Source organism: Lagenorhynchus albirostris, chromosome 10 (genome assembly GCF_949774975.1).
Source record: "Lagenorhynchus albirostris chromosome 10, mLagAlb1.1, whole genome shotgun sequence".
NCBI classification, from domain to species: domain Eukaryota; kingdom Metazoa; phylum Chordata; class Mammalia; order Artiodactyla; family Delphinidae; genus Lagenorhynchus; species Lagenorhynchus albirostris.
This window is the reverse complement of record NC_083104.1, coordinates 36,195,428-36,207,685: the sequence shown is the minus strand read 5'-3', so window position 1 is coordinate 36,207,685 and position 12,258 is coordinate 36,195,428. Positions and strand designations below refer to the sequence as shown.

Sequence of the window (12,258 nt, the reverse complement as noted above, 5' to 3'; positions counted from 1 at the left end):
TATTTCTCAATAGCAATATAAGAATGAAGAATAAAGACAGTAATATATTTGTAAGTAAAAAAAGTGACTATATAAAACAGTAACATTATTTTATGGGATTAAAAATTTATCACAATAGAAATAAAATACAAAACATCAATAGCATAAATAAAAAGATCAGAGTTACATTATTCTAAGGTTTTGCATTATTTAGAAGGGCATTTAAGATACCAATTTATTTATTTATTTATTTGGCTGCATTGGGTCTTCATTGCTGCACGCAGGCTTTCTCTAGTTGCAGCGAGCAGGGGCTACTCTTCGCTGTGGTGTGTAGGCTTCTCATTGCGGTGGCTTCTCTTGTGAAGCATGGGCTCTAGGTGCACGGGCTTTAGTAGTTGTGGCACGTAGGCTCAGTAGTGTGGCTTGCGGGCTCTAGAGCACAGGCTCAGTAGTTGTGGCACATGGGCTTAGTTGCTCTGTGGCATGTGGGATCTTCCCAGGCCAGGGCTCGAACCCGTGTCCCCTGCATTGGTAGGCAGATTGTTAACCACTGCGCCACCAGGGAAGCCCCAAACTCTACACTTTAAAAGAGTGTGTGAATTATATCTTAATTAAAGAAAAAATATATACACACAGCATTAAGAATAAATCTAACATTTTTGCAGAATCTTGATGAAAAAACATTTAAAGCTATGCTAAAAAGACAAATGAAGACGTACCAAATTCACAGACTGGAATAATCAACATCACAATTATGTCAATTCTCCAAAATACAATCTACACAGCCCATGCAATTCCAATACAAATTCAAACAATCTTTTTGGTCCTTGTTGACTTAACACACTAATATTAAAATGTATAAAAATAATCAAAACAGTTTCTTTGCCAGATAAAGAATTATAAAGCCACAGAAATTAAGGTAGAAATAGAATAGCTCAGTTTTAGATAAGCTGGCCAGAACAAAAGGAACAGAATAAAGGGCCACAAAGAGACCCATGAGCACATGGAATCAACGCCAGCATTACCACCACAGACAAATGTGAAGCGGATGGCCATTTCAAGGTGCTGCTTATACCTGTGGAAAAAAAATAGATCCCTACCTCAGAGAAGACACAACAATCAATCCCAGCTGCACTAAAGGCTTATACACGAAAGACAAGACTATTAAACTTTCAGAAGAAAATAAGAGAATATCTTTATAATCTTTGGGCAGGAGAGTTTTCTGAAACAAGATACAAAGAAGGATAAACCACAAAGTTAAAGACTAATAAATCTAACTATATTAAAATAAAAAACCTTCTGTTCATCAAAAGACACCACAGGGACTTCCCTGGTGGTCCAGTGGGTGGGACTCCACGCTCCCAATGCAGGGGGCCCGGGTTTGATCCTTGGTCGGGGAACTAGATCCCACATGCATGCCGCAACTAAGAAGTCCGCATGCCACAACTAAAGATCCTGCATGCTGCAACCAAACATGCCGCAACTAAGACCTGGTGCAGCCAAAATAAATATATAAATATTAAAAAAAAAAGACACCACAAAGAGTGAAAAAATAGCCAAACAGTGGGAGAAGATATTTGCAACACACATAACCAAAAAAAGGATTAGTATCTAGAACAAAAAAATTTCTGAAAGTAAATATGAAAATGACAAACAACCCAAGAAACGGGCAAAAGATTTGAGCAGACACAGAAGAAACAAGAATGGGTCATAATCATATTAATCTTCAGTTTTCTTTACTAACAAGAGAAATGCAAACTCAAATTACCAAATGAAAAACCACTACTTATCTACCAGCCTGATATTAAAAAGCCACACAATTACCAAATTGGATATCTTCCAAATTTGATGCTTTCTTACCTTATAATAGGCCTTTGCATTGTTAAAAAGCAACTGGAAGTCAGCAGTCAGCAGATTAACATCATCATACTCTTCCATTTTTAGTTTCTGTTGGATTTTCATCAAGTCAATGGGCTGAGAAACCACTTCATAATAGTCTGGTTGATTTCTGTCAATAATTTAATGTTTTTTAAAAAGATATTTATTAATCAAAAGCCCATAAAAAGTTATGTCTCAAAACTCTGTGGTAACGTCCAACACGCCAAGTGACAGAACATACTAGATGTACTCTCATTATTGGAACTGAGAAGGAATAACAAAAGCAAGACGAATATGCACGCCCTTTTCAAAATACATATTGGTGATATAGAAACCTAAATTAACATCTGTGATAGTCTTTTATATGCAAAATATTTAAGATTTAAGGCACCAACACTAAAACCATGTCAATGGTATCTCCTGTAAATGAAAATGACTTACCTTTCATGGGGTTCAATAATGGCTGAAAACAGGTATGTTCCAAAGCTCTTTATAAACTTACGAAATGGATTATCTTTCTTCAGGTAGTGACCACAGAACTTTCTCTACCAAGTGCTATCAAGTGCCCAGTATATATGCTGCTCTAACATCAAGTACTAAAGTGACAAAAGAGAAAGATGAGGCCCTTGGCACAAGGAGCTTACCAAAGATAAAAGGGCATAAGACATGAACAAACATGACAAAACAAAAAAGGCATGGGAATGATACACAGAAAATTAAGGATAGTGGTTATCTCTTGGAGAGGAGGGGACACTTTAAAGGTAGTTACAATAATTTCTTAAGTTGGGTTTTGGTTCATGGATGTTTATTATTATTCCTTCTGGCTTTTTTTCAAATGGAGTTCCATGAGACAAGTAAACCTTCTGCAAAATTATCTAAGCAATTGTTTTTCACAATTCTCCCTCAGGGGTAGATAAAACTCATCCTAGATGTGTAAGAGGGTAAGTTACTACATATGAAGAATGTTGTCATTAAGGCTTTAATTTCTCCTGGGACACTCACTGGCTGACATGTTTTAGCCATGTATGTATGATATATTTAATTTTTAAAAACTTTTTGCTTTAACATAAAAATTGCAAGAATAGTACACAGAATGTTTTTTCTGAACCATTTGAGAGTAAGCTGCTGAAGAGTTGTGTGTTTTTCCTACAAAAAAGGACCACAGTTCAATCATCAAAATCAGAAAATTCACTTTGATACAGTCTCATCATCTAATCCTCAGAACCCATTTATATTTTGCCAACTGTTGCAAAATTGTCCTTTATAGAAAAAGGATCAATGTGAATCATGCTGCATTCAGTTATGTTTCCTCAGTTTCCTTCATTCTGAAACAGTTCCTTAGTCTTTCCTTGACTTTGATGATCTTAATACTTTTGAAAATTATAGGCCAGTTATTTTGTAGAGTGTCCCTTAATCTGGGGTTGTCTCTTCTCCTGAGGAATAAATTCTGATGATGCTATATTCATCTCACTGTATTCTATCAGGTGGCGCTTAATTTCAACTCATGTCACTACTTAGATGAGGTTGATTTTGGTCACTTGATTATGGTCTGCCAAGCTTCTCAACTGACCAAGTTACTCTTTTACCCCTTGTACTTTATGGAAAGGTAACTCCAGGCTATGTAACAGCCTGTGACACGGCTACTGTCCACAACCCCTACCCCATACCCCCACCGCTTGTCTCCCTTGCAGATTCCTACCTTGCTCAGCCTCACCTAATGACTTTGAATTCTCCAGGAAGGGAAAGGAAGAAGAGTAAATTAAGTTTTTAAACCCTTATCAACTACTTACGATTTCAGTGAACTACAAAATTAAGTACGAGGGGATAAAAGGAGTATTCAATCTGCTATTCAAAGAAAGTGTAAGAACATAAAGGTCTCAGTGAGTAACAACAAAGGCCCACCCAGGCCTAATATCAATGTTGTCAGTGGTACCAAGGGACTTTCTCAGAGTGAACATTAGGGCTTTGTTAACTTGCTATCCTAGATGGCTCTCTCCGCCTGGGCCTGATGGGCCATAGTCCACTGCTCCTTGCTAAAGCTGGGCCTCGGCAGCCTCTCAGGCTTGGGGGATTATCTGTAGACAACTGACAATGCAATGAGGACACATACCTAGAAAGGACATTATCTCCCAGAAGCTCTGCTAGGGGGTTCCTCACAAACATTTTCAGAATTGCCATATAGAAAAAAAGGTCAGGATCCCAACATTCCACTCTATATAATGTGATCAAAACAAGGTCCCCTCACTTTGAAAATGAAATAGCTCTAACTGGTTTTTCCCACTTAAATCAACATACAGAAAAGTATAGAAAAGTAAAAACTGTCCCTATTCATCCAGAGTTAAAAGCACTATTAATATTCTTCCAGACTCTGTGCACACATACACACACACATAGGATTGTGAAGTACATGTCTTAAGAGCTTTTCTCTTTCAACAATAGGTGAGGGCACCCTGCCATAATATGGCCACAGAATAGTCAAAGCACAACTAAGAGTTTTAACCAGAAAAGTGAGAAACACTCTGCCTGATGTGCAGAGCCTGCTGGCTACCCCTAAACCTATTTTGCCTCCTTCCCAAGATGACAGCATTCTAAGCTCCTGCCTGGGTACTAAAGGCCAAATTCTTAGCCATGTTGCAGCTAAGTTCTGACCAATGCAAGAGCTGAAATGTACCACGTCCAGGTCACATCCTAACATGTTTCTTTTTTCCTATGGGCCAGAAGGTAGTTGTGGTGGTGAGCCGTCTCAGACCATGCAGACAAGGGCGATACCCCAAGCACAGCAGAATAAAAAGACAGACAGTATCTCGGCCCTGAAGACCTCACAGAATAGGAGTTGTACATGAGAGAAAGCAATTGTTCTTGTTTCAGCCATTGTTAATTTGGATGTCCTAGTACAAGCAGCCTAACATACTAATCAAAACAAAGTCTCAAAAAGAGATTCACAAATGCATGGCTCTGAGCAGTACTTCTTCCCACAGGCTCTTGAGAAAACATGCATTCCACAGAGGAGGAGCAGAGACGCAGGCAGGCACAGCACTGGGGGGAAGGCAGCAGTGCTCCTAAAGTACTGCGTCATGGAGGCTAGAAGACAGTGCTCTAGCACCAAAGGCCTGTATTTTCTGCCCCTCAGCTGGTGGAAAGCAGGCAGCAGAGGGGCAGTCCTTTTCCATGAGGTGCTTGTGTACTACAATATGATGCTGCTTCCCTATACAACATACTGGTTAAGACCACAGGCTTTAGAATCAGAAAAACCTGAGTCTGAATTCTGGTTATCCTCAATAGTTCTGAGAACTTGTACAAGTTGTCATCTATAAACTGTGATAACAATACTGCTCAGGTTTAAACAAGATGAGGCCTGGAAAGCACTTAGTACTGTGTCTAGCATGTAGTAAGCAATAAATATGGGCTTTTAATAACATATGCTAATTAAATGACAACTTTCAAAAGATTGTTACTGATTAACTGAAATCTGGAGAGGGATTTCATTAAAAAAAAAAAACTCTTCTTTTTTGGCATGACTAATTTACAGAGCTCTCCTCATTCAGGATGATGATACTGCATCCTTGGTGGCTCTGCTCTTTGGAGTGAGAGGTTTGCCTTCAGATCAACCTAGAGCTTGTTGGCTACCCACTGTGGCATCAACATTCATGAATGGATCTAAATCTTTAATTAACTCATTGTATTAGTTTCCAATTGTTGCTCTAACAAATTACCACAAAATTAATGGCTTAAAACAACACAAATTTATTTTAGATAGGTAGGTAGATAGATAGATCCTAGTGGTTCTGATTCTCTGGAGAACCCTGACTAATATGGTCTTCCAATTTCATTCTTCTTTTTCAGGATGGTTTTTTTTGTTTCTGAAAAAAATTCTGTTGGGATTTTGTTAGGTTTTGCATTGACTCTGTGGACTGCTTTGGGTAGTATTGGTATCTTAACAATATTAAGTTTTCCAATCCAAGAACATGGGATATCTTTCCATTTTTTTGTGTTTTAATTTCTTACAGAAGTGTGTAGTTTTCAGTGTAAAGTCTGTCACCTTGTTGGTTAGGTTTATTCTTTAATCTCCTTTTTGGATTGTTCACTGTTAAGGTACAGAAATGCAACTGATTTTTGTGTATGTTGGTTTTGTATCTTGCAACTTTGCTGAATTCACCTATTCTTAAAGTTTTTTAAAAACAATCAAGACTGTAAATTTCATGTTGTATATTTTTTACAACTAAAATTTTTTTCTTTAATTAAGACAAAAATTTTTTTAAATGCGCTTCGCTACACCTTGACAACTGAAACTAAAATCTAGACCCCTGTATCATCTAAGCCATTCCTTCCAAAGGAAAACTCAATTATTAAACACTTTAAACTTGGATCCGGGACCAAACCCCTCCCACTCACCTTCGCTTTGGTGCCCTAATGAAGAGCTCACAGAGGAGCCTGCCCTGCTCATCCTTATAGTCTCGGATGGTGTTGTAGAGTTCATGGCACACGGCAATCTACACATAGGAAAAGGAGAAAAATCACCAGAAAAGTGAACAGAAAGTCAGTGTAGGGGTTCTTAAAAAAAAACAACAAAACATAAAATGCCAGTAGAGAACGATGAATCCCCAAATTCCCACATGGGAACCCAAGTCTAAAGTATGCTGACAGTACCTCTCCTTATTTAAAATCATTTAAATGATTAAATCTTTCATCAGAATATGTTACTGGTGATCTTCTTTTCCTTTAAACAAAATTAGTTCATATCACTCTTGTTTAAAAATCATCCAATAGAGGGCTTCTTACCAATCAGAGAATAAAATCTAAACTCCTAACACAAAGTATGTAGGGTATACTCTGGCTGGGCAGACTTTGCCAGTTTCCTTCTCCCTCTTGACCATCTCTCTGTAATCACAACCCATCAAATCCATTCCTGATCCAGCCCCTCTGCCTGGAACACCCTTCCCCAGTGCTCTGCAGGGCTGCTGCCTTCTGATCACAAAGAAATCTTTCCTGAAGGTATGGGCCAAAACAGCCCATATCATCCCAACTTTTCTTCTTAGCACTCATCACTAGCTGAAGATACTTTATTATTTATTTGTTCATCTGTTTACATTCTGCTTCCCCAACACTAGCATCTAAGCTCCATGTAAAAAACTAGCTCGTCTTACACATAGTTCTTTCCCAATCACCACAACAGTGCTTGGCACATGACAGCACACACTTACTTGAATGACTATATAATGTGACAAAAATGATATTCTTTATTATTTCATAATATTAAATTACACTATTACTGTAAGACTTCTGGCTAAGTGTATACTTTTCATAAAAGAAAGGTTAAGAATATCAAGCCAGAGGAAAAAGAAGCTGAGAGGCCTTGCATCTTAACTGCTTATCATTAAAGGAAAGGTAGGGAATTGTGCAGAAGGCAGAAACTGTGATCTGAGTTACTTACAGGGTCTACAGTCGGAAGATTGGAAAGTCTCCTCCTTTTCCTGCTTGGGCCTGGCGTGGACACAGAATGGTGCCCATCATCAAAGTCTCCGCTGACACTACTGGAAGGGGAGGTAGCTCTTCTTCTCTTGGAACCCATGGAATCCAACTTCTTCTATAAGAAATAATTAGCCATGTTCTTACACTGAATTTTATACTCTGCCACCAAGCCCTCAGTTGGCCACTTGCCACAAAGCTTCTGGTTCACTTAGGAGAATATTTTCACTGTTGCAAAGAAGCTTAACTATGTTTTTTTCAATGCAAGTCCTGGCCCTTGCTTTAGCCCCTTCACTTACCAGAATGCTACACTTTCAACTTGGATGGGACAAATTCAGCAACAGTATACTCATTTGTATTTACCAATTTTGAATGACTCAACCACTTCTGGCCCCAAATTTACCCTGGACTGGAATTTGGAAACCCACATAATTATATATGTGGGTACACCCACATATAATGGTGTGTTGGAGGTACTGATCCCTCAGCCCCTGAGGGAGTCAGGCAGGCCTCAGGGACAGAGTCCCTAAGGTGGTCACCTCTGGAGTCAGCAGCCTCATCTGTTTTCCCCAGTGTTTCTTATGATTATGATCACTTTCCAGGTGGGCCAGCATGTTGGAAAAAAACAAAAACCAAAAAACAGGAAGCAGACCCTGAGGCAAATTAGTGCAAAAGGATAAGGGGACAGAGGATTAACCTTCTAGCATTTTAGATGTACCCTAAAATTAACACACTGAAAATGAATTTTCTCCATTCATTAAAGTAAGATCCACAAGACATACCCCAGAAAACACTCAACATACTTGCCATACCTATGCTAAAGTAGCAAAATTGCATTTTGAAACTTTTCTGTCAATCCAGACTAACCTCCTTTTCAGTTATATGAGGTACCCTATTCCCATGAATTCACAGCTTTACATTTCAGTAGATGATCTTGAAGAGCACCCCAGAAGTGAGGTTTTAGGCCCTCCTCGGGCTCCCAGAAACATGTAAATATTTGCTCTAAGTTTTAGGCAGGCTGCTAAGTAATCTTAACACAACTTTACAAATATATATATATATAAAAATATATATATATATATATATATACACACATATATATATATTTGACTATAACACAAGAAATGCAACCACTGAAATGACCTGCTACAGCTAGAAGAAGGTAAGGGTGCATACCTGAGAAAGTCCTACAATGCTTATACAATTTAAAAACAGTATCAAATAGCATATTGTGATTTCACAGGCCTTTCTCTAAAGCAAAAAGAAAAAACTGATCCCAGTGTCACTCATCAACATTCAATTTCAGGACACTAAGACACTAGTAGCTGAAAGAATGGGTTGCCAGTAGTATGGAGAGAAAAACTGGGTATCTCCAGGGAACAGAAAGCAGGAGCAAAACAAACCAATAAATAAAAAATTCTGGTAACCAACTAACAAACTAAGTCTCTTATCTCTTCCTCTGAATTACAGTCCACATGGTGTTTAAAAACAGAGCCTAATATGATGATGTTCCTTCCTCTAGGACTTGGTTTGTTATACAGTGTATTAGTTTGCAATCGGCCACAACTGGCTAAAGCTTCAAAGGGCGTAGGCCAAGGCCAGCCAACTTTTGTTGATTTTTGTTTGTTTTATAAAAGGCTGATAAACTGGTGTCAATTCATTAAAATGAAGAAACTAAGGACCAAGCTTTTGTAAACAATCTATGACAAGGACACAAGTGAATTTGATGAACATAAGGCAGGAATCTTTATGAAAAGGATAACAAAATTTAAGAAAGGTGGAAGGGAAAAGGCAAGGAAGGACAGAAAAGGGAAAGGGTGTAGATGATCAGTAATTTACCAGCTTTACCAGAGCACAACCAGCTCCTCGAAAAGCCAGTCTCCTCATTATGTCTGAAGGCCAAGTGAAGCCAGTGGGAGAAGGCAGGGCTTTAGAAGTGCTGATTCAGTGTTAATATATTCAAAACTGAAAGAGAAGAAAAAGGCAGAGACAGGGGAAATAAAAAGAAGGGTCAAAGGAGTAAAAATGAGTACGAATAGGCAGAAAACATTCAAGCAGAACTGCTAAAGATACGAGATCTGGAGAAAATAGGCATATCAGTTTTCTTGCACCAATCAAACAGCTGCAAAGGCTCAGGCACTAACAGTATCTGATATTTCTTCCATTTTAAAACCAAATGCTTTTCACATACATAAAGATGCCTCACTGAGGTTCCCCTTTACTCACACGGAATGACTGTCAATTCCAGGAACGAAGCATGCCTGCCCAACTGCACCCTAGTCAATAAGAGCAGAGTTCAATCACAGAGCTGGAATGGAGAGTGAACACATGTGGAAGGCTTACATGTGACACCAAGTGTTAGCAAGCTGGAACAAACCAAGAATGGCTCATGTGAGCAGAGTATGGAAAACTCCTCCTCGTCAAAAAAATTCAGAGAGACATTTCTTTCCAAAAGTCCTATCAGCACTGAAAAGATATCACATACAACTTTAGAAAGGTTAAAAAAAAAAAAAAGCCTTCGACCATTTGGCAGGAGGTCAAAATTACTTTTATAAATAATCCGCTGAAAATCAAATGACAAAAAATGTAAATCATTGGGGGGGGTGTTTAGACCACACAATATTCAAAACTCCTTGACTCATTAATTTACTTTGATAAGAAAAAAAAAGATTCAACTTAAGGATAATTTTCGAATATTTTCTCATCCAAGGAACACATTTTAACATGTATTTTGGAAGTTTGGCTACAAAGGCAATGTGGCCAGGTGGGTGGGAGGGGCAATAGGACCTGAGCTCAGAAGACCAGGATAAGAGACCCAGGTCTTCCATCTCTGTTTGATGTTGCTTGAGTCACAACCTTTCAGATCTGTTTCTTTATTTCTAAAATGAGAACAGCAGTGTACATATCTCCCTTGGATTGTTATGACAGTGAAAAATGTATGTGAAATCACTTTGAAATGTCAAAACACAAAAAAAATGTTAAGTTTTAACTCTAGGATTGTACGCTGTCTTGGGCACAGGAACAGCACTTTATCCATTTTTGTAGCCTGACTTATAGCATAGTTTCAGTGATCAACTTATCTATTTAATAAGACATATTAAAAGTGCACTTAAGTGAGACATTAAAAAAAAAGTTTGCATAGTTTCAAAGGACTGTGAGCATCCATTCAGTAATTCTTTTCCTATAAAGAGAAAAGATTCTGAAACTTAGTTACAAGTTTTTAAATGGCACTGATTACAGTCAGATGTCCAAAACTCTAACAACCAATGATAAATTACAGTGGACAGTAAAGAATAACTTTACAATGTGCAACTGGGAAAATATTTACTCAGTATAGCCTAATGGTATATTTTGACAGTTTATAGACTTTTAGTACTCTCCTGTATTTCTAGTATTTCTTAGTACTGTAATACAGGTTTAAAACAAAAATCTTGGAAAAGAGAAGATTCAAAAATGGGAAAAAATCGCTTATAAACCAACTTCCCAGAGAAAAAGAACCCTTAACGTTGGCATTCACAGCCTTCAGTATTTATTCTATGCCCTGGTTGCCTTTTTTTTTTTTTTTTAAAAAAAGCATGAACAAACCACATGTATTATGTTGCAGCCTGTGTTTTAACTTAGGGAATATTCTCCCAATTCTGTGTTCTCTCACATGATGCTGGATGCCTTGAGAGTAGTCTATCATACAGATAGCAATTTACTAATCTTGGCGATCTGCATAGAATATCAATACTTAAGATATTCTGTACACTCCCAAAGCCAAAGAAAGTGGTCAAAGCCCTTCTATTTATCCACACATATTTATTACTGATTTGACATACTTCTTCAAAAGATACCTTCCAATCTTCCTTTGGATCTAAAATATGGGCAATCTGTTAACAGGTGATATGGCAGAAATTATACTACTTTTTTGTATTGAGTCCAATTTGCTTTTGAATTGTACTTGGGAAAAGAGTTCACTACTAAATGGAAAAAAAATACCTTGAAATCATTTTTGAGGAGTCTTAGTTTGCTGGAAAATAAGTTAATAAAAATGCTTTACTCCAACATATGTTTCTATAATTGTACTAATAATTTCTATATCCACTATACCGTGTATTTGTCATTTGCTTTTCAGGATCTCTTCTACATTTTTGCCAATCTTTCTTCCTCTTTAAGTCACCAATTTCTACCCTACAATAACAAAACTATGCTTCTTTCTCAGTAAAAAAATTTTAAGAGACGAAAAAATAACCAGAAACACACACAATTTGAAAATCTCGATTCTTTGTGGTGTTGCATATAAGAAACTATACCTGGGCTCCACGACAAATACAAGTCCCATTGATAAAAATAGTCTGAACAGAGTCATCCAGAAAGTACTAAAAAAAAAAATTTACTAGGAGAGTTTGTGTCTGAACCGTCAAGAAACGACAACAAAAAAAGGAGGCCCTGAGCTGTGGAGAAAATGAAAGACTTTCCCAACCTGTCACCGGTACGGGGAACTAAGGGAAACGTTGACAGTTTTGAAGCTGCCCGCGACGAGAGCTCGGCCAGCCGCGGGGGGCGGGAAAGCGGGGCGCGGGTAGTTTCCGGGCCGCTGCGCGCCTTTGTCCCGGCAGGCAGGTGCGGCAAGGCTGCCAGGCGCTTCCCGAAGCCCGCCGCCATGCCCCGCCCCGCGCGCCCGGCCCGACCGGCGCATCCCGACGGCCGGGGCGGGGCCTCCGCCGCTGCTCCCGCCCGCCCGGGCCCACACAAAGGCCCGGCAGCCGGCTGAGAGGAAGCGGCCCCGCCCGCCCCGGGCCCGGCCTTACCCAGCCGCTCCGCCGCCTGCAGCCCCGGCCGCGGTCACCGACCGCCGCGCCCCGCCCCGTGGCCGCCACGGCTGCTGCTATTGCTCCTCCAGCCGCTGCCGTCGCTCCAGCACCCGCCGCCCTCACCGCCCTCACCGCCCTC

At 39.2% G+C, this 12,258-nt stretch overlaps 1 protein-coding gene across 15 annotated transcripts in view; it reads right to left on the bottom strand.

The window, feature by feature from the left end:
• The window catches only part of PBRM1 (polybromo 1), a 101,869-nt gene extending 89,651 nt beyond the window's left edge, over positions 1 to 12,218 (bottom strand). For 13 of the 15 annotated variants that reach the window (XM_060161604.1, XM_060161611.1, XM_060161615.1 and 10 more), the window contains exons 1-4: positions 9,163 to 9,283; positions 7,289 to 7,441; positions 6,250 to 6,347; positions 1,840 to 1,987 (exon numbers count right to left, since the gene is read on the bottom strand). In XM_060161604.1, coding sequence (XP_060017587.1) covers positions 1,840 to 1,987; positions 6,250 to 6,347; positions 7,289 to 7,441; positions 9,163 to 9,210 — 447 coding nt within the window. In that variant the 5' untranslated portion in view covers positions 9,211 to 9,283. Of the gene's footprint in view, positions 1 to 1,839; positions 1,988 to 6,249; positions 6,348 to 7,288; positions 7,442 to 9,162; positions 9,284 to 9,549; positions 9,583 to 12,116 lie in introns of those variants that run through there. The other 2 variants (XM_060161609.1, XM_060161610.1) reach the window with 2 other exon arrangements.
• Between the last annotated feature and the right edge of the window lie 40 nt (positions 12,219 to 12,258).